At 36.8% G+C, this 23,208-nt stretch overlaps 1 protein-coding gene across 1 annotated transcript; it reads right to left on the reverse strand.

The window, feature by feature from the left end:
* Positions 1–1,127: 1,127 nt before the first annotated feature.
* Positions 1,128–22,204, reverse strand: LOC111322583 (structural maintenance of chromosomes protein 2). The gene is made up of 33 exons (XM_088737905.1): positions 21,934–22,204; positions 21,003–21,152; positions 20,106–20,228; positions 19,834–19,872; positions 18,760–18,870; positions 18,404–18,448; positions 18,037–18,129; positions 17,158–17,235; positions 16,993–17,055; positions 16,429–16,482; positions 16,064–16,159; positions 15,241–15,430; positions 14,674–14,728; positions 14,003–14,123; positions 13,785–13,843; positions 13,627–13,686; positions 13,397–13,454; positions 10,845–10,925; positions 9,897–10,043; positions 9,231–9,353; positions 8,109–8,190; positions 7,332–7,467; positions 7,111–7,235; positions 6,709–6,794; positions 6,221–6,328; positions 6,076–6,141; positions 5,328–5,405; positions 4,901–4,966; positions 4,259–4,387; positions 3,936–4,136; positions 3,393–3,518; positions 2,577–2,728; positions 1,128–2,482 (listed from the first exon to the last, which is right to left on the reverse strand). Exons 1-33 carry the CDS (start codon positions 22,099–22,101, stop codon positions 2,092–2,094), a joined length of 3,660 nt encoding a protein of 1,219 aa, XP_088594031.1. The 5' UTR covers positions 22,102–22,204; the 3' UTR covers positions 1,128–2,091.
* Positions 22,205–23,208: the final 1,004 nt, after the last annotated feature.

A 23,208-nucleotide genomic window follows, 5' to 3' on the forward strand; every position in this document is an offset into this window, starting at 1 on the left:
GAAGTGCGGTATCATTCGGGACAGTGCCCGGTCCAATACTGGGAGAATATTGACCGGCAATAGAGCACTTTGATTGGTTGAGTTTAGTTGTTGGCCCTCTGACTGCCCGAGTCGTGTAATAATTTAAGACTAGGTTTACACTGGAGGAGAGTTTTCCGGATTCGTAAATGTTTCCGGATTCATTAATTTTGGAGTATTCGGATTCGTAGGCGTTTACACTGAAAGGATACTCGGATTCCTAACCGTTTACACACAACGACAACTCCGGGAACATTCGAAATGGAATGGTTACCAAGCCCAGTGTTGTTTCGTCGTTCGATCGACAAAGTGAAAGTGCCTCCCCCAAAAAAGGCTAGGGTAGATCCAGATGCCACTGAGGCAAATTTGAGTTGGACAGATGCCAAGCAGTCTACGTCGTCGGCGATTAAGTGTGGCTAACGTTAAACTTCCTTGCAATAATAATTTGCGTTTCTTCAGAAATACTGCGGTACACATGATAAAATTTATCGCCTGAACCTGCAACAAGATTAGGCAACCGGAGACCGCCAGCAATGTTGGCACCAGATCCATTTTGGTTTCACCGCAAACTCAAAAGATTGCAGGCGGAAATAATATCCGGATTCGAGAAAAAAAGCGGTTACACGACAAAACTTTCCGGATTCAAAGTTCCCACTTTAAATTCCGGATTCAAATTCTCCGGAGACACGACCAAACCGGGAAGTTTTTATTTCGGATTCGTCCACTTTCGTGTAAACGGCAGAATCAATCCGGTACTAAAACGTTTCGGATTCATCACGAATCCGGAACAATTTCCTCTAGTGTAAACCTGGTCTAAGTTACTTTTCTGAAATTATAATTTAAAAGATGCTCAACGCAAAAATTTCTGTTCAGTTTTTTTTTTCAACAAATGACGATGTAACACTGCGACTTCGTCTCGGTCCATAAAAACGCCAAAAAATCGTGCCATCTTGAAAGAACGAGCGTGGCCAATATCGCATAGATGTACGAAGAAAGGCTCGCGAGAATAAGGGAAATGGCGAACTAAAAAAATGATTTTTAAACAAACTGTCCTTGTTCGTACCATAGAAAGTGTATCCAGAACAGAATGGAGAACAGGCATACTAATGTAGGGTGTAAAGAGTTTAATTACAGTTTCTATCACTGGATTTGTGTTTGTATGCAAAATTAGTGGCATCTATAATTTATTTGCTGCAAAGAAACACTGTAGTTACCTCACATACAAACGAACAATACTTGCAAATCGTGATACATTCCGTTTTGCAGATCAACAGTCTACCTTGGTAGGAAGACTCAATGAATCTTTTATAATTAAAAAAACAAGTACATGAGAGGGACAGCCACTTTGCTTTATTAACATGGTAAAGTGTACCTTAAGAAGTCCCGATAGCTACATCCTTGAGTACATAGTACATACTTAACATCGCAAGGGAGAAACTATAATAACAGGTCAACCCTTAAATCTAACGTTTAATTTCATCTTACGGTACTGGCACAAAGATAATTATTGCCAACTTAAAAAGCTCTTCATAGTTAAAAAAAAAAAAAAAAAAAAAACACTCGTTATCAATACCATAATGCACACAAGGCAGTAGAAGGATACATCTTCTCATGTTAGGGTGTTTAGGGTTTATGGAGCACTATATCTAGCCGGGTACGTAAGTAATATTTACACAAGAGTTACTGATCATAATAAGGTATGATTGTTACAAGACGAAGTATACGAATGTACACGCAAATTATTTAGATATTCTTGTAACAGTTATGCAGAGCGCATAACAAACTTATGAAATCACAAAATATTTCTAATTCTAAACGTTCCCAAATACACTTCTGTTATTAAATTATACGTTTGGGTAGACCAGAACGAATTGAAGAAAAGGATCTGTTGTTTACCAAAGGGTTAATGGTTAATGGGATAAACAGTGTTAAAATAACGCAATTAAGGTTAATTCTCTACAGTTTCAATATGATACATAAAAACACGATGGTAAGCTTTATACCTCTGCAAGCAACATCACAAAACCGCAGCTACTCTCGTTTCCAGAAATTTGTACTCCTAACCCGACCCTCTCAACCTTGGGATGGCATAAGAGGCTGGGCAGGAGTATCAGTTCTCAACCTCTTGCTGGGGTTTTTCTTAACAGTGCTCTTCCCTCCCTTTCCCATTGCTCCAATTCCATCTTCATCCCGACCATCCCGAGAGGGCTGGGACTGAGCGAACCGCGTGACAGTGGACACGCCATCGACAAACTTTGTTTTGAAGAGGACATTGGCATTGTTGAACATGCCATCTTTCAAAGACACTACAATGAACTGGGAGTGCTTAAAGTGGGCTCTAAGCATCTGGCCGATATTTTGAGTGTGAGACAGATCCAGAGCGGCGTCCACTTCATCGAGGATGTACAGAGGAGCGGGTTTGAAGAGCAACATGGAAAGGATGAGAGATAGCGCGACCAAAGACCTGAGAAGGGAAAAAACACCTGAGCGAAAACAAAACACAAAAACAGATAGATTGCTCTTAATATTTCCATCAGTTAACAGCACAATACACCAACCTTTGTCCACCACTTAGTTCACTGAGACTTTCCTTCCAAACGTTTCCAAAGGCCACTTTCACCTCCAGTCCATCGAGTTCCGTTTGTCCTTCTGGGGGAGCTAGCTTTGCTGTGGTTCCAGGAAGAAGAGTTGAAAATATCGAGCCAAAATCCTAAAAAAAAAATATATATATATATATATATCAAAGGTCTATTGATTAGGACATATCAATATGGAAATATAGTAGATAAAGGGGGTAAGTTCCTTAAGAAACTGTGGTGCTTTGTCGGTGAGGGGGTATTTCAAGATAATTTGGTTTTAATATAATTTCAGAGCTGAGCAAAGAGTTTCCAGCAATCTGATTGGTCGAGCGGTATCTTATATGACGCTATATAAACCGCTCCACGCGGTTTAAATAAAATGTTAATAAATGTTACTAAAATGCTACGATTTTAGAAATCTCTCTGTTGTTCAGCTCTGAAATTATACTAAAACAATTATTGGCCTCAGGTTCGGTGAACATTGTCGAATAATCCCCTCGACTTCGTCTGGGGGATTATTCGACGATATTCACCGAACCTGAGGCGAATAATTTTTAATTATCAACTGAGTTGATAATGTAAATTGACCACCGTAAAGCTGAAGTTTGCCAGTCAGAGCGAAGAACCAAGGGCTCGAAACTTCGGATTTAGAAACTCTTTACGAAAGACAATTGGTTTTTTCCACTTAATTGATAGAACCAAATTATCCGGAAATATTGATAGCTTCTGAAGAAACAGCGAATTCGTTTAGATTATTTATTTCGTAGGAAAGACAATATAGTGAAAACACCTCACCATGTTCACTTTCTTCCAAGCGTTCCTAAGGGCTTCGTTTTTCTTTTCATCAAGTTCTTTGATGACCAATGCAATCTTATCTTTGTCGTTCAGGACAATTCGCTTCTTTTTCATCAAATCATTATACTATTTAGGAGCAAAAAAATGATTATGTAAAATAACCAATTCGATTAGACAGAACATAAGAAAATGGCTATGAAGTTTGTGTTAGAAACACAAAAAATACTCAAAACAATGTCCAACAATTAACCTCTAAAGAGTGACTAGCATCGAATTCCTCATCATACAGTATAAATCAAACATTAACGCCATTAGAATAAAGGAATTGATAGTAGACTTAAGCAGCTCTTGATTGTTAAACAATCTCTCTTTTTCCGCATCTGAGGAAATGTATAGCGAACGGTATGGAGAATATGCATACTGATGTCAAGCTGTATAAGGGTACAGATTAATGACTGTGAACCAACTTTGAACATTTCTATTGTTTTCCTTTTTTTGGAGTTGGGGGGTGGGGCCGGGTTCTCGCTAAAAAGTTTATTCTACCTTCTCTTCAGCTTTTCCAAGCATGTTCATTGCTCGCATATTCACGTTCTTTCCCAGTTTGTCCTTCGTTTCTTGCAGTTTACTGAGCCTTCTAGACACATCCTTCATGTCGCTGGCGGCAAAATCGAAAGCGCTGTTCGGTTGACCGAAAAAGTTCTTCTCATTAACGATCCAGTCGTATTTTTGCAACATTTGTTCCACCTAATAAAATGAGAAAAAAAAAAAAAAAAAAGAAGGAACGTTTCAGGTTACACTTACATTGAGTATTTTTTATCTATTCGCGACTAAAAAATTCGCCGACATTGGAGACAGAAAAACGTTACCTTTGAAGCAGCTTCTTTGCTATCCCGTTGAAATTTGTTCACTTTATAATCCATCTCCTTTAGCTCCAGCTGAATATCCTGACCTTGTTTCTGTAAGTCCCGCTGCTCCTGCACTTTCTCTCCGATGGCCTAAAACATCGAAAAACAAGAACATTACGACCAGTGCAAGGTCAAATTGTGGGTCCTATTTCTTCCTAAGAAGCCGAGTTTTGGTAATACAAGAACAGAAATGCGCACTTTCGCGTCAAAACACAACGTGCGTGAAGTTCCCGCCAAACCATAAACATGTACTAAGTTCATCAACCTATTATGAAATTAAGACTGAAACGATAAACAGCACGTCGATTTGCGTCTCAGGCCTCGGCAACGGTTTCAACTTGTTTATGACATATTTAATAGCTGTTTTGTTAAACACGAATGAAATTGTTTTCTTCAAAAGAAGCTGCCTAGACCGATACGTCGACTTCAAATTTAGCACATTGAAAATAAAAGTTGGTGACTACTTGAAAACTATGGAGTGATTCAGTTTTTCAGTTCTCTGTTTCTGATTTTCATTCAATTAAACCCGCTTTAACGATACATGTTTTGCTGGTGTTAGAGGGCAAAAGACCGAGAGGTGAAGAGGTAGCGTTAGCAACATACCTCATTACACGATCTGAGGGCTTCCTTCTGTTTATCCAGCTCTTTAGCGGCCTCTTCCACTGCTTTCTAATAGGAAGAGACGAGAAAAGACAAAATTATGATACACTGATTAGGCAGTTTTCTAATGAATATCGTAAAAAAACCCAAGTAACCAGACGTAGTAACAGCAAAGAATCAATAAACGATCAACGCTCTTGCTAACAATGGGAAATCGCGTAGTTCGTTCCACACATGTGACAATGAGTGAGTCTCGCGTTTTTCCGTTTTGCAATCTTTTTTGTGGCTCCTCGTTGGCTGAAAAAGGGCAGGATTGTTCCATATTTTGCATGAGACCTTTTTTTGGCGCCAATCAAGAGCTTATTCGTCAGATCCTAAAACATATCGAAAACATAAAGTTCAAAGTTAACAAGTAAAACATTTAAGGCACCTTTGTTTCCTTCGCCCTCTCGGAAATTTTTTCAATTTGCTCCTCAGCTTTTGAAATTGCTTCATCGACTGCTTTGACCTGTGTTAAAAATATTACCCAAAACTCAAAACAATAGCATAGTACTGTAACAAATAAAATAATAATAATAATAATAATAATAACAATAATAATAATAATAATAATAATAATAATAATAATAACGGGTTATAGTTTATCTAACTCTCCTTAGGAGAGATTTTCAGTAGTGCGTGCATGGAAAATATGAACATACATCGGGGTGCCTTCGCCTTAAACTGAGAAATTAGAGCGGATAAAAAAGATATATATTCCAGATGTCGCTCAGTCTCGTCTCCTTCGCTTCAGTTCTTTGGGATGTCTCAAAACGCTCCCTCATGAAAGGCTTAAACGACATCCCAAGGAACTTCTCCATATCTCCCTTTTATTTTACACCCTACTCTTATTTCCTTGGACACGCAACAAAATGTTAACTCTTGGTCCCAAGAATGACTAGCATCGAATTTCTCCTCGCAATATTACTGCTGAATCAAACACTGGTCATGAAAATAAAGAGAATGATCACCAACTAGAGAGCTTCTGGATTGTAAAACAAATTCGCCTAGTCATTGCCATAGGATATGTATAGAGAACAGTATGGAGAATATATATATATCGATATTAGGGAGTGAAGTGCATAGAAAGGGAATCTAAAGGAAAATGATCAGGCCTTCCTGAACATTACTGTGCTTACTTGCTCATCAACTTTAGCCCCTTCATTCTTTAGCTCTTCCATTTCCAACTTCATCTCCTCGACCTCCTACAGATTGTCAATCGTTAGGTGAGTATGTTTGAATTCATTTTATGGCAGATCACTGAAGGGGAGCTTCTAAAATTACCTGTTGTTTTGCTTTCATGTTCTTTGTTGACTCCTCAGCTTTTTTCTTACTCTTTTTCACTTCTTCCTCGGCTGTTTTGAGTTCTTTTTCGCGATGAGATTTTGCTTCCTGAAATCAATTCAAACGTGACTTTCAGCATGAACTGACCATCGTAAGCGTTTGAAACTCTTTAAATTGGCCAATTTGTTTTATCAACTCAGATGATAAAACCAATTGAAATTATCTTGTAATACTCCCTACCGACGCAGCACCACAGTTTCTATAGAAACTTACCCCCTTAATCATAAAGCTCATGAAGCAAATGCGTTTACAAGGTAAAAATTATTCCCAGCAGATTTCTTCCAAAGAGTAATACATTTTTTCAAACAGATTTTCTTCATCGCGTTTTAGCCATCTACTCGTCACATTAGTTACTTTGACTCAAATTTCTGCGTACTAATAAAATAAATACATCACCAGAAAACAAAACAGCCAGAACACAGTCACACCTTCATCTTGTTTTCAACATCTTTGCACTTCTCAGTTGCCACTGCTATTGTTTCTTTCGCTTTTGATATCAATTCTTGCTGTTCGTCTGCAAAGTACACGAATTTAGAAGAACATCGATCGAAGTGAAGGGCATTTACTTTGGCCAGAAATGGAGTTGCACGCAGTGTTAGCAGTTGAATGCTTTGTTCTATAATTCAAATTTTCCTTTTCTACTTCTTCCTTATCCTAGCATCTTGACGACTGTTGATCAACCCTCGATGATCGACTTTCGACCTACTATCCACTGACTATCGAGGCTATCAGTTGTACACATACATGGCATATATAGACGTTACTGCATTTACGAACTTTAGGAGTGTTTGTGCCCAAGGAATTACAAATAAAACAAGCAGGTGACATACCAACTGTTTTCTGCAAAGCTTCAACTTCCTCCAGTTGATGGTGATGAGTGCTCTGCTTCAGGCGAGCCTGGACAAGTTCAGCTTCGTGAACTTTCAAATCATACTGCTGTTTTATCTGGCGATATCTGGGGGCAAATTAGAAGATACAGTTGTCTTTAAAATTGCCTTAATGACGTCTTCATCAACATGTAAAATGGTAGTAAAAGGTTAGAGTCGCTTACTTTTCCACAACTTTCTTACAGGTGTCCAGCTCCTGGATAATATCCTGTAGCTGTGTACCCTTGTCTTGTAGAGTGGCTTGTGCATCATTCAATTCTTGCAGCTTGACCAGGATTGAAGAATGTGATGCCCGTGCACCTGAAATGCATGGAATATGATGTGGTCATCGTATCAGTCATGAAACAAAACAAACATATAAAAACCAAAAGAAAAGCGACAAGGGGGGGGGGGGGGGGGGGAAGGTGAGCTAATTTGGGTTGGGTGCTCTACTGAGGCCGTTCATTCTTTTCCAAACTGATAAAACGAGTACACAGTCGCACCTGTATTGAGAGGACACTCATTCGGGGGGAGGGGGGAGGGGGTGGTGTGACCGTTAAATACAGGTAGACCTGCAAATGACTTGCGTGATGTTCGTGCGCAATATTTGTCCTAACTGTCCAAAGGAGAAAGATCTCCAGCTGTACGTTGCAGACATTTGAACTCAAAGTCCTTACATCGATTTCGGGAGATAAACATGGAACAACTTTGACTTATTCTTAGTTTAATTAAGTGATTCTACTTTAACTGACCATTCAGCACAAGTGGAAACAATACAAACAGGCCGTTAATAATTGATCAAAAGTGACCACTCAATAGAGGTGACTGTTTCCAAGAGGTGAAAACTACAGTATTTACGGGACAACATTTCGGGACCAATCGATTAATACAGGTTCGCATGTACTAGTTTCACGTGCTACAGATGTCCAGCATAAATGCGCGATCATTTTAATTGCACATACCTCCCGTGGCTGTTCCCTGGGGATCAAACAAGTCTCCACCTAAGGTCACTGACCTTGCTTGCACTTTGGGGTCATAGGTGACCTGCAATTAGCATAGTGACAAATTGGGCCATTGATTTTAGTCTTTTCTTTTTCACTGTAGAAGGTCAGTGCTTAGTGTGCTAAGCTCCAGATCAAAAGGTCCAGGTTCTGGCCTTGGTTTAACTCATTTGTTTTGTGCTCCTGAGCACAACACTAACCCTTTACAACCTAACATCAGTATACAATTTCTCAATGTTGTTCTTGATACATTTCCATTTTTACTGGCGAGGAGAATTTTTTACACAATCAAAAGCTTCTCCAGTTGACAATCCTCTCCTTTATTCTTAGGGGAGCATAGGTTGGCTTCATAGGGGAGCAGGGTTGCCGCAGTGGTGAGAGCACTCGCCTTCCACCAATGTGTCCCGGGTTCAATTCCTGGACCCGGCGTCATAAGTGGATTGAGTTTGTTGGTTCTCTACTCTGCTCTGAGAGGTTTTCGCCGGATACTCCGGTTTTCCCCTCTCCTTAAAAAACCATCATCATTTGAATTTATTTAATTTAGAGTTTATTTGCATTTACAAACGAACCCACAAGCTGTTCAGCTTTAAATATTATCGTGTCTAAATAAAGGTATTATTCATTATTATTATTATTATTATTATTATTATTATTATTATCAAGAGTGATTTGACAGGGAGAAATAAGATGCTAATCACTCAGGGGTTTGCAGGGTTCAAGTCATTTGTGTTGTGTTGTGCTGCTGGGTACATGCATGACACTTTACTCTCACAGCACCTGTCAAGGAGTACATAGGGGATGATCAGAAATGTCTCCCTTGGATCCCCTCCAAGAGGAGCACCTATCCATAAGGTTGCTTCAGGGGACAGAAAAGAGAACAAAAGAGGCTCCAGCAGTTATGCCGGTCAGTCTCATAAAAGGACTTAACATTACCTATCTGGTATTGGTAAAGGAACTCAAGCACAAACTTTTTCTTGGAGATAATCTCAAAATGTTCAGTAAACAACAAACTGTTCTCTTCCACAGCCCAGTTGGAGTTTGTTTTTGTTTTTTTTTCTTCATGTAATACTTAAAATTAAGTACCTTTTTGGCATTATCCATGTCATTGCATACAAAAGTAGTCCCAAACACATAAGCCATGGCTGCTTTGATCTCTTCATCATAACCAACAAGTGACAAAGCAAGACTGACATTGTCCTTACCAACCTAACAATATCCATAAATGAAACACTGATGATTCAATAACTACATGTAGCAATTAAAACATCTTTTTCACTAGGTAAAGGATCTGTCCATCCTTGTAGAAACAATCAACCACACTTCATGGATCATGACCATATGTGGTAAAATGACAACATTCATACACCTCTCAGGTTTAAGAGCAAAAATGCTTTCCATCCATTTTCTAATACTTCCTGAGCATGTCGCTTCAAATCAAATAAGTTCATAATTGTTTTCAAAGAATTATGAACTTATTTTTCTTATTTTAACACCTTTTGATTGGCCTAAACAAATTTCAAAGCACTTCTACCACAAAAATGAAATTAACGAACTACACTGTATATGAAACTACAGATCACCCACGACCTTTCTGATCCAAAAACCTTTCAAAGTCCCAGTATTCTGGTCTCAGATGAAACACCAAACAAGTTTGTTTTTGTTTGTGAGCAAATTGAGCTAAATAAAATGAGTAATGACAAGAAAAGTAACAGTGGAAAAGAAACTGTCTAATCTTAAATCTAAACTCACCAAGGTTTCTGCTCTTTTTACGACATCATCTGAGAGAGTTCTGGAAGCAATCTTATTCAATGGAATAAATGTGTAGCGGCGCTTGAGTTTGCCATTGCTTATTAACTTTTTGCCAGTCACTTCATTGTCTACCACAACGTTGTAGAGCTAAAAGATAAAAAAAAAATTGTGCTCATGTAGAAAAACAATATATATGTATAGTATTATAATGTATTTATAGTATGTCACAGTATATTTATGTAGAAAAACAATATATATGTATAGTATTATAATGTATTTATAGTATGTCACAGTATATTTATGTATGTACATGTATGCAACAGAGTCAAATTATCATACAGTACATACCTGTATTTTGACTCACAAAGCATACATAAGGTGTATTTAAAGAAAACATTGCTATTCAATACAACAGAATGATGCTCTTTTTACCTATATGTACGTGTATCAACAATAATTACTATTGGGAATTTCTGTTGAAAGATGTTTCAGTTTTTATATGAACACTTATGTTATTACCTTTTTGTTGAACATTTACACACAAAAAAAGGAATTTCTTGTTTGTTAGTGTTGGGAGGCCTGTGCCTCCCATAATGCATAGTGAGTGAGGAAAAAACACAAGGAACATTTTTGTTTTGAGTCAGACATGTTGGTTGTTGAAGTTTTTTCAGTTAGCTTTGTTGCGGATTCCAAAGGCTCATACATTCAAATCATAAAATTGACCTCGATTGTGAGCTAAGAAATAAAGTGTGAAATTAGCAACTACAACTTATGCATCTTAAATCCAGTTCCTAACTATCACAGGAAATTTAGAATTCCTGCATCTGACACTTCACTGACTTTCTTGAAACTACATCATTTCCGTCCAACTCCAGGTTCACGTTAAGTCATTGTTTTCTGCTAGGCTACATCCTCCACAATCATGTAATTTTTCATCTGCAAACTTACCTTTCCTCCCGCAGACACCTCCAGACCTGTAGCAGTTGAAACATCTTTGACTTGAATCAGTTGTGCTACTAGACCTTTCACCTATCAAAAGAAATCATGTTCAACTTCATCACAAGGCTTTTCTTAAGAAATTTATCCTTGTAAAATGCATCATGATCCTAAATATGTTGTCAGCATAAAAAAGCCATTGACGTCTGAGAATGCTTTGCCCTGGGATATTACTAGCTACCTATAACAATACTCATCCCAAAGTCCCATCCACCTCATTTAGCATCTCTGTCAGTATACTTTGATCATTCTCCGCAACCCTGACAAACCCACCCACTTAATTATTGCAGATTGGCTGTAGCATAGCAGACTGGCTGTGGCATAGCTGTCTGAAGTGTCTGTTCAAGGTGTTATGCACATACTTGTCAATGTCATGTGGTCTAAATAGTTGTCAATACTCGTAATTAGGTATGCTAATGTAGACTGTATTTGAGACGTGTGCTGTAGTTTGAATTAGAATGTATTTTGCACATTTTGGGTGAACATTAAAGTTTTGTTGGATACTACACTGGCCTCTCTTTACACCTCCTTTTCATAATTCACACAATTATCCTCTTCATATTAGTTCACATATGACTGTCAGGGCTCGACACTAACAGTAGCCCACTAGCCACAGACTAGTAGAAATTCAGTTTTGGCAAGTAGTTTTCAATTTCCACTAGCCAGTTTGGCTAGTAAACAGACTGAAATTTTCGTAACATCTAAAAACATCTAAGATGTCACTGGCCACTTGGCTAGTACGTTGAAAAGTTAGTGTCCAGCCCTGGACTGTACCTTTTTGTGAATTTATTAAATTATTATGATTAATATTTTAGGGCTAGTGTAATTTTATCTCTTGAACAATAAAGACGCATTTTTATTTTAGCATCAACAATAATAAAATTGATGATGATCAAAAGGATTAGATACAATGAATATATGAAGTTCATATATTTTGAACTGCCATTGTAGATACGTATGATGCACGATCCTCGCAGTAGAGAGCGCTACTTATGCAATAGCGAAAATCAGACCTGAAAAAAATCAGGCCTGTACGGGATTCGAACCACTGACCTCTGCGATACTAGTGCAGCGCTCTACCAATTGAGCTAACAAGCCAACTGGGAGCAGGCCGTTAAGCTGATTTGTGATGATAAGTCAGATACAATGAATATATGAAGTTCATATATTTTGAACTGCGGTTACAGATACGTATGATGCACGATCCTCACAGTAGGGAAAAGGATTAGATTGTAAATAGGACTTTAATTGAAATCAGAACTACTATTAGGTCGTTTTTACTTTTAACTTGTAAATAGTTATTTGCTTTGAGTGTTAATAAAGTTTGATTACTATTATTATTATTATGTCACAAGCCAAGTGACTAGTAAGTTGAAAATTCTAAACCAGTTTAAAAAAAAATTAAACCAAAGGTAAAATTTGAGCCACAACATATATACTTTATTTTGTGAATTTATTAAATTATTATGAGGAGAACGCTATATCTTTCTTTTGTGCATTCCCACTTAGGCTATGCTAGCGAGGTCTGGGCCCCTCAATCTACTGTCCATCATTTACGTATTCTAGAGGGTGTTCAACGTTGTGCAACTCATTTCATTTTGAACTGCAGTTATGAGTTACTGGAAAGACCTGACTATAAGTCCTGCCTAAAAATGCTAAAACTGTTACCATTATATTATTGGAATGAACTTTGAGACATAAGTAATATAATATTAATGTCAATGAATATATCAACTTGATCACTGGCCGTACTAGGGATGCCAACAACTATAATTTGCGACCAAATTGTGTTCGTACTTCCTTATTTCGTGATTCATTTTTTAATCGCATTGTTTCCTTATGGAACAATATTCCATTAGATATTCGTGAAACTATAGTTCTTTCTACCTTTAAAGACCGTCTATTTAACTATTTCTTTAACAAATTTATCGCTAATTTTAACACATCTAGAATTCAAACATGGAAACCAGTCTGCCCACATAGACACTCAATTAATTGAAAGAATTGTTGTTGATTATTGTTTTTGTTTACAATGTTTTAGTATACATATATACTTATGGGGGCTGACATCGCTGGGACTTCAAGTCCGTACGTTAGTCCCTCATTTAGTACCTTTTCTTTATTTCTTACTCTTTTTATCATTATTCTTTGTCACTAAATGGAAGTTACTATAAATAAATAAATAAATGAGTATGATTATATTTTAGGGCTAGTGGAGTTTTATCTCTTGAACAATAACGACGCTTTTTTATTTTAGCATTGACAATAATAATATTGATGATGATGAAAAGGATTAGATTGTAAATAGGATTTTAATTGAAATCGGAACTACTATTAGGTAATTTTTTTATTTTTAACTTGTAAATAGTTATTAATAAAGTTTGATAATGACGATGATGATGATGATGATGATGATTATTATTATTATTATTATGAGACCATTCACACATCACCTAACATTTGTTCAACCTGCCTGATTGGAATACCCCAACTTTTGAACTCACCTGTCTTCGATCAAAACCTGTCTCTGGATCTCTGTATTCAAACTGAAGGTTTGGAAATCTATAAACAGTAAGTAAATCCAATGATCACTTTATATTCTATAACATTAAAATTATTGAAAAAAAAATCTCTGAGCAACACAAAGGTTATACCCTATCTCTTGTCAACATCAAGTAGATGAAAAACCTCTTGTTTTTATACACATTGAAACATGTTATGATGTAGGACTTACTTTGCCTCAAGAGTTTCCACTTTTGTTCTTAGGGCAGAAACCTCAGCCTCCAATTCACGTCTAAAAAAGAAATGTACAAAGTGGAAGTTTGCACCAAATGGAGTAAACCATTTTATTTAAAAGCTGATTTCAGAACATTAAGGTACAAAGCTATGTACCTTCTGGCAATGAGTTTTTCCTCTTTTCCATCTTCATACTTCAGCTTCTTCATTTCATCCTAAAAAAAAAAAAAAAAGCAGCAACATGATATGGAAAAATTTAACTTTTGTTAACAAAGATCAGCCTAGGCTTGTAAAGTAAGGTGATCAGGTAAGGCAAGGAAATCAAATTTTGCCTGATTCTCATTAGCCATTACACTTGGTGCACAATCACAAACCTCAAGTTTGGATTTACTCTTTTCAACTGCATCATAAACATCCTTGTCCTTCTTATAGCTCTTTTCTGTGTTCTTCAGCTCAGATCGTTTCTTCTTTAACTCAGACTGAGCATGTTTGAGTCTGAAACAAAAGTACAAGTACTGGGTATTATGTGTAGTTTTATGTCACATGAACTAGTGAGTTACCAATAGAAGCCAATTGTATGCATTATGTAAAATACCCATGAATTAGTTTAAAACTTTCTAATTATTTTTCTAATTTTTGTTTTCCCTGATTTTGAAACCATTTTGCTCCCAAGAGTGACTAGCATCCCATTTCTCCTATCAGAACCACTGTTGAAACAAACATTAAGATCATGAGAATAAAGGAAATGACCATAAACTAAAACAACACTTGATTGTCAAACAAATTCTCCTTGTCAATACCATGGTAAATGTGTAGAGAACAGTATGGAGAATATTCATACACATGTTAGGGTGTGGAGGGCTAAAAGTGATTTTTTGATGGTTCTATAATCCTTTTAAGAAGTCATCCTTTTGCATTTGTTGTATGTTAACTCTTGTATGGGATATGTTATCAAAGCCATGAATTGCAACACATGATTATTAGAAAATACACATTTCAAGCATTTCATATAAAGGCACCAGCAAAACTATTTATGGTTACTTGCCTCATCTGGCCTTGCTTAGATTCAGTTTCAGCAGAGCTGATTTCATTCTTAAAAGCTGTATGTAATAAAAAATATTGATAGTATATTGTTAAAATTAAATAGAAAATTAAAGTTAGAGTAACTTATGTTACTCTTGTGTGTATTAAGATTTTTTCATATTCACAGGGCTTGACACTAAGGGTAGCCCACTAGCCAGACTAGAAGAAATTCAGTTTTTGCTAGCCAGTTTGGCTAGTAAATGAACTGAGATTGTCGTAGCATCTAACATGTCACCAGCCACTTGGCTAGTAAGTTGAAAAGTTAGTGTTAAGCCCTGATTCATACGTAGTATTTTTAAATGTTCCTTGTTTAAAAGTATGGTTAAATTAAACTGTCAAGGTTCTGTCACATTTAAAGTATTTTTTTTTATCAAAGGATTCATATAAAGCTTGACTAAAAAACATGGTAAGGAACTAAATGTCTGTACATTCATTTGCCAAAAGCTCAAGACCAAAAAAGAAAGCCTTAGATGATGATAGAGCACAAAGATAATATAACTTGTATATCAATAAAAGTTCATGGACTTACTCATGATCTGGTCTGCAAGAGTCTTGTCTTCGCCATCTTTGTTACTAGATAGCCCTGCTGACACTGCATGAAAATGATCTTGGGCTGTTTTCAGTGCCTTGCTGTCTTCTTGGCTCTTTTCTTCTAGCTTGATGAGAAGGTCATTCAGCTTCTTCAGCTCTTTTTCTTTGTTCTTCAACTGAGCTTGATCCTGAAAGTTTGATACAGAACTTTAGCCCTTTTACCCCAAGAAGTGATAGGCATCTTATTTCTCCCAACAGTATCACCCTGACTCAAACATTGAGGGAAAAAACCATTGGGAATGCATAAAGAACAGTAGAGAGAACCTGCATGCTGATGTTAGGATGTAAACTGTAATGGGTTAATTTGTGATCAATGCTCACATGAACTTTCATGAGCTCATTTCAATTGTGCCTTTGTTTCTCTCTTCCTTGGGTAAACAATGCATGCAAGCAGCCTAGCTCTCCAGTTTGACAAATGATGTGGCCTTGTGGTTTATGTTGACCAATGATGTTCATCAACAATGTATCCTTGGGCAAGATATATCATTCTCGCATTAGCCCTTCTCTACTAGGGAATACAAAAGATTTACCAACAAACTGTTTTGGAAACTTTTTGATGGGCTGGGAGAGGGAGGTGGTGTCACTTGAAAGGATTTGCATCTTATCCAGCAAAAGTAACTGCTCCATGCTGCTTCACACATACACAGGAAACTAGTTTAAGTTCTTATGATAATGGGCCATTAGAGTTGAATAACAAGAAGCATTCAAGTAAAAAAATGTATCTAAGAAACCTTTGTTGCTGGAAATCCAAATCTACTCACATCATTAAGGCTTTTCAGAAGTGCCTTTTTCTTCTTCTTCTCAGCTGCCAAAGTGTCCTTCGTGTGTTTCAAATCAGATTCTGTCTTGACATCAACCTGCCAAAGAAGCCAAAAGCTATACCCAAAATACTGGTAAATACTACATGGTCATACATGAATATAAGTGCTGACAGCTAGGGAAAAGGTGTTTCACTGCTACTTCAGTCAATAACTCACCATCCCACAAGGAAGACTCCCAACAAAAAGATAAACCAAAAAATGTGATGCTAAACAATTTCTGAATATTTGCTGGTTAATTTGTTAGAGATTGTACTGTAACTAAGGGTGAACAAATACAACACCATATTTTTAGTCATATCTGTTACCTTGGAAACCTCCTCAAGCTTTTTTTCTAGTTCTTTCAGGGCTGATCCAGACTCCTGTTGAACAAGAGTGAAATGCTTAAAATTTAGAAGTATAATTAATTTTAATGTAAAATCACACGCCTGTGTATGTAAACAGCGACAAATACTCATTGGGACTAGAATGAAAGAAAGGGCATTATATATATGGAAGCATGTGAGACAAGGATACATTAGGGGTGTACTATACAAAATTACATCATGTAAAGAAGAGCGTGGAATAACGAAATAGGTGACTTTTTATTCAACTTCAAATTCACTTTCTTTTCTCACCAGGAACTACATGTACAAGATGATGTGAAATGGCAGTCTATAAAAGTCACAATGGTTTCATTATGCAACACTTCATTTCAAGAAGGAGGAGAGAAAAATTTGCAATATGAAGTTCTTTGTGCAAAGTCATACAGCTGTTCAGTTGTCATGTAATTGTTACACGTAACTGCACTGTTATAAAGTTATAAAGTATGGTATCCTAAAAACAATAGTTTGAATTTTGGCAGACTTTGCTATCAGTGTTGGAAGACTTACGGCAATCTTTTTCTTCTCTAATTCAGAGACAACTGCCTTTAGTTCTTTAACTTTTCCTTCAATCTGTGAGACAGGCAAAAAAACAAAACAATTTTTTGAATTCACTGCATGTCTCAAAATAATAACAAACCAACACCAATGAATTTAGATGCCAGGCTCCAACACCTCTTCATATCTCTTCTTTAGTATGACATTCTCCTGCTTAATGTTCTCCAGTTCAATTCCAGCCTTTTTCTGTACATCCTGAAATAACAAGTTTATAAATCCCAATCTATTAAGTAATTATTAAGTACACGACCCCTGAACAATTTTTTAATAATTTTTTCAACTATTTTTTAAATATAGACTAGTGAGCAGCACTTGTGTGAACAGTAGATATAAAACTTCTTTTATTTTCCTATGCGTTTCGTCGAACAGCTAAAACTGTGGCCCCCAAAATATTTTTCTCACCTTACCTTACACGTGTTAAATTTTTCACAAATTTTTCACAACTTCGCCTGTTCCAGTTCATAAGTCCGGCCAAGCCTTTACAGTCATCGGCCCATGTAACTTTGGCTTATAAATACAGGCATTTAGTTATACTTATAAAACTCCCTGAAGAAGTCTACGACAGTTAGATGAAATGTGTAGGAAAATAAAAGTATAGTCTATTTTTAAAAAATTAAAAAATTATTAAAAAATCAAAAAATTATTAACAAATTATTAAAAAATTGTTCATAAAATGGAATTTTAATAGGAGGCCTCTCCTATCCACTAATGTGGATCATAAAGGTGCATGTATTTACTAAAGCCTTAGTTGATAACTTAGCCAAAATAGCAGTTGAAGGCAATGTAACTGACTCTAAACTGACAACTGATCAATTTCTACATGTAAATGCAAAATGTCCTGACAGTTGGTTGACTCCTCAATCCCACAAGCAACTACTACAGTAATAATCAGATGTATGTTGTTTTACCAACTACCAACAGTTTGTCAACTAGCAGCTAAATATTGACCATTTACAAGAAGGCTACCTATTGTTTAGGAGATCCATGGATTTTTACCTCTGCCATAACAAATTGGTGAGCTATAAATAGTCTTGAAAGGTGCTCCACCTCTCTCATGACCTTTTGATATTCAAGATAAGATGCCCTCTCCTGAAAAAAAGTAGTAATTAGAAATTAAATGGCAAATGTATAATATCACTTTGTTCTAAGAAGCAATAGCAATGCAGATACATGTAACACAACTCAAGTTTTCAAAGTTGTAAAGCACTCTGTATCAAAACCAGAAATTTGCAACCTGTACTAAACATCCACATCTGATGTTGAATTACACATTTGTTGAGTATATTTAGTAACATTGATACAATTCTACATTTACCTTTAAAAAAGTTAAGATGAAGTAATTTATCACCTTTGTTAAACTCACCTCTTTAAGTTTGGTCAAGGTTGGAGTTATTTCTTCTGCAAGAATCTAGTAAAATACACAGAGGTTACTGCAGTACATGTACAAGTCAAATAATTTATTTGTGCTTGCACACAATGATTATTACAAAGAACTTTACAATGGGCTACATGTAGGTCACTATTGGGTTTATAAGTCACTGTCCTATGCTCAAGACAAGTTGAATTTACAACATATTTCTTTATTCCACAACTGAAGTTAGAATTAATATCTTTCTTCTTCTTTTTACTCACATGACACTTTTGACATTTTTATATATACCACCCTTCTTATTCCACCTGATACACCTGGTTATCTTATGATGTAATTAGTTTGCTCACAGTTTCAATCTCCTGTAGTTTGCTGTCCTTCTTCTCAATGGTGCGTTGTGCTGACTGCTTTTTACTCTCATACATTCTAGTTCCCGCAGCTTCCTCTATCATAGACAGAATCTGATGAAGAGAAATAATGTATTCCAGCATGACCCTTCAGTATTTCTCCCCTAACTTCCCACCTTGCGTTTAAATCCCAAGGGGTTTCAACACATAACTACTTACAATTCCGGTCACTAAACTAACTAGCTGGTGATTAGAATGGACTACTTTTTCAACTGATGGTGTTTGCATTCAAATCAAACTAAAATGTCCAACTCAATTTGCAAGGGAAATCTGCAGTTGCTTGTAAGGAGAAATCCTTATCAGAGTTTAAATTTTTGGTTCATAGGTAGATTGGCAATTTTTCTGCTGGACTGTCTATCCACTGGGTGAACAAATAGGGGAAGAAAAAGCATAAGGAGGTAAGACCAACTGCTCTCTAATCAGCCGGGGTAAATGGAGTCTAACCATCAGTACAACTGAGTTCTTTCACCCTTTCACTGCTAAGCATGACTAGCATCTACAATGCAATGTAGTTTCTCTAAACTGCAATGCCTGAATCACACACGAGGTCATGAAGACAAAGGAAATGATCACTAACTAAAGAAATTTTGATTGTTAAAGAAATTTCTTTTGTCATATAATGTTTAGAGAACAATATGGAGAATTTATTATACGACTCGGGAAGTCAGAGGGCCAATAACTAAAATCAACCAATCAAAATGCTCTATTGCTGGTCAATATTCTCTCAGTATTGGACCGGGCACTGTCCCAAATGGTCCCGAATGATACCACACTTGTGTCCCTTTGAACTTCAGTCGTGTAATAAATCTCTTATTAACCAAGCTTGCTCGGGACCATATTGGAAGAATATCGGCCCTGTCTTTTTTGTACGGACCTTGCTGCGCTCGGTCCGTACTGTCAAGACCCCGGGCCGATATTCTCCCAGTACGGCCCTCACGCTTGGTTAATAAGATATATATACATACTGATGTTAGGTTATGAAGAGTTAAGAAACTCATTAGATTACTGTTAACTTACTTCAGGTGGTTTCATATTCAGTACTTTAGTTATTCTGCCCTAAAACAAAAGACAAGCAGCACTACTGAATAAAAGTAATACTAATAAAAAAAACTACACTTGTACAGAGCAGTAAATATTTGGAAAAATGGAATAGTTATATGTACAAGTAATAGCCTTACTGGTAATTTGATAAATATTGTTTTCAATCATGTTAACTATTATTGAATAAATTTCAAGTTTGCAGATGAATTTTAACAATAAAAATATAAAAATTACCGTTTGTTACTAACCTGCATGATAAGAAAGTGAGGATTGTTGACATTAAGCTGGACTGAACGAAATAAGTCTTGAACTCTGGTGTTGTTAGCATTACATCCATTGATTAGATACTTGTTTCTTCCTCCAATAACAACCTTAAATGAATGTACAAGTAGTAATACAGGAGACAACTTTTCACTTTCATGTGGTAAATTACCAAGAAAGTAAGAAAAGCATAACACCAGAAATAACTGTTAAATATTTTTCCATTCCAAAGAGACAAATCAGACAAGAGAACAACCATTAGAATGGTACTGCTCAAAAGCAAGTTGACCTTCCCTTCTCAAACTCATTAATAATTCATCAAGTTACAAACCAACACTGATACGCCAATTTGGCCACATGTGTGCGTTTAGAAACCCCGATGAAACACTGGACAGAGGCTTTTCCACTATACTTTGATGAAATATCAAACCCTTGAGCTTGATAAAATGTTAAACCCCACTGATGCCGAAATCAGTCAGAATTTTTTCATTGTTCTTGGCTAATGATGCACGATTGAGAAGCAATTTCAAAAACTCGTGCTTCGTGTTCCATCAGGGTTTTCAAACACTTGAAAACAATAAAACCACTCGGCCTACGGCCTCATGCTTTCATAAGTTTTCTTGTGTTTGGAAACCCCGATGAAACACTCGCACTCGTTTCTGAAATATTACCTGAAACTCAACCTGCCATCCACAATTCTCAATCCTCAAAAAATTTCAGGATTGAGGCACAAGTCTGTAGATTTGAGGCATGCTTGCATGTCCTGAACTTTGTTATGATTGGTCAGTACAAAATTGAAGTGTTAAAATTTCATCAAAGTGTTCACGGCTTTTAGAGCCTCTCTTAAAAACTAAGATATATATTATCATCAAGAATGACCTTACCTGTCGAGAAACTGTAATTTCTTCAAAAGTTTCATATCCTAAAGGGCTCTGCTTCTTGTCTGTATTGTCAAAGGTGATTGTAACTGTAGCTTTGGTTACCCCTGCCTGTCCACCTTTGTACACAAGTTCTTGTAAACTGCTTGCTCGTACCTAAAAGTGTTTTGTAAATTGAAGACATGTCAGGCTCAATTACCCACCACTGTTCAGAAAACTATCACACGCTCCTTCTCTAGGGGAGGATCAAATACAGGACCCTTGAAAAGTGCAGAAATTGAGCCCAAAAATGTGAAAAAGCAATTTTTTTTCTCAAGGAGAACCCTATGTGTACATACCAAATACTTATCTACATGTCTGGGTTAAATATACAGGGTTTTCATGAGGAAATGTCACAGCATGAGAATAATGTTAACAGATAACTAATCTCTACATCCAGATAAAAAATAGCTCAGGTTGTCAACCTTAAATCAAAAACTTATTTTAGTAAATTTTGCCATCATCTGTGATTTATTACTGAACAGACACACAGTGACATTATCATAGAATCTATTTGTTAAACAGATAATACCAACAGCTCTAGCTAAATATGCAATTTATGAAAAATTGAAGAATTGTTCCTCAAACTCTAGATAGGTTTAGAGTAAAAATGCAGATCTCGGGTAAAACTCAGAACTTGAGTAGTTCAGGCTCCATTCAACACTTATAATTATAAACCCAAGTTTTAAAATATAATTGGTGCCGTAAACTAAGATTAGAATCATCGAGTAAACTCATAATTTGCACATTATAACCAATACACTACTAAGTACAAGGCCGAACGTATCAAGGTCTAGCTAGATAGTTCTCCTCTACTCATTTGTCGCTTATAAGCGAAGTTGCCGTTAATTCTTATACTCTTCCGCCGCTATCGTATGTAAAAAAAAATAACGTTTACCTGTGTCAAGTTCGAGATTCCAAGAAGGAAACAAATTGAGTCAAGTATATTTGATTTTCCGCTGCCGTTCAGCCCTGTGATCGCATTAAACTGGGGATCAAACCCAGAGATGGTCGTCCGTGTAGCATACGACTTGAAACCGTCAATAACGACCTGTTTAATGTACATTTTAAACTAATTTCAAAGAAGAAACGTGAGTACAAAACGGTAAATGAAACATCGGTTTGTCAACGGAGCGCGGTCGCTTATTCTTCCCGCCAAAACCTTCCCAGCGACACTTGCGATTCTTACGTTCATCCGGGTCATCTTGAAGAGCGGACATCCCGGGTTCTCGATCGGGATGTCCGCTCGATCGGGATATCGATTCTAGAATCGATATCCCGCCCGGGATGTCCGTGTTCCCGGGTGGAATTCCAACGGGATCAACAGTGTGGATTCCAACAGTGTGACCACGGCGCGGGACCCCGACGTTATCTTGGCTGGATCCACTTCCAGGAATCGAAAAAACACACGTATATTTCTTTATTACACGACTCGGGCAGTCAGAGAGCCAATAACTAAAATCAACCAATCAAAATGCTCTATTGCCGGTCAATATTCTCTTAGTATTTGACCGGGCACTGTCCCGAATGATACCGCACTTGTGTCCCTTTGAACTTCAGTCGTATAATAAATCTCTTATTAACCAAGCTTGCTGGGGACCATACTGGAAGAATATCGGCCCTCGGTCTTTTTTGTACGGACTTCGCTGCTCTCAGTCCGTACTGTCAAGACCTCGGGCCGATATTCTCCCAGTACGGCCCTCGCGCTTGGTTAATAAGATATATAATATTATAAGCCAAGGTAGAAATCGGCTGCTCTGCGAATATAATTTTTATTCTCGTGTGGCTGCAGAGCGGCTAAATTCGCCAGAAAAATGTAAGAGAAAAGTTAACGTGAATGATTCTACTTTTTACAAAGTCTCAGTTTTCATAGGAGTAGGCACTGGAGAAGAGGTTCTCTCTATCAAAACATTCAGAACTTCTTCAGAAATTTTATGAGCTGCTTCAGTTCTTAGATCACTCTTGCTATAAAATGACTCCACAAGTTTCACCGCACTCATTCAACTATTAATATTGAAAAAAAAAGTTTGAAGTTACTCCTGAGGGATTACTGAATTCTCCAATCAGGTTTTCTAATATTCCCTTGTAAGACACAAGGAGAATTTGATGTTGCATTAACAATTGTTTGGGCTTTTTTATTTATACACCTCCCTTACAACAACCCTGAGATGCA

This window comes from Stylophora pistillata, chromosome 11 (genome assembly GCF_964205215.1).
Source record: "Stylophora pistillata chromosome 11, jaStyPist1.2, whole genome shotgun sequence".
In the NCBI taxonomy this organism is placed as follows: Eukaryota; Metazoa; Cnidaria; class Anthozoa; order Scleractinia; family Pocilloporidae; genus Stylophora; species Stylophora pistillata.

Coding starts and splice junctions, on each gene's coding strand:
- LOC111322583 (XM_088737905.1), bottom strand. CDS start 22,101: ATGTACATTAAACAGGTCGTTATTGACGGTTTCAAGTCGTATGCTACA. Junction 10,044..10,844: donor AGGTGTCTGCGGGAGGAAAG/GTAAGTTTGCAG, acceptor TTTATCTTTTAG/CTCTACAACGTTGTGGTAGA. Junction 6,329..6,708: donor ATGTTGAAAACAAGATGAAG/GTGTGACTGTGT, acceptor AATTGATTTCAG/GAAGCAAAATCTCATCGCGA.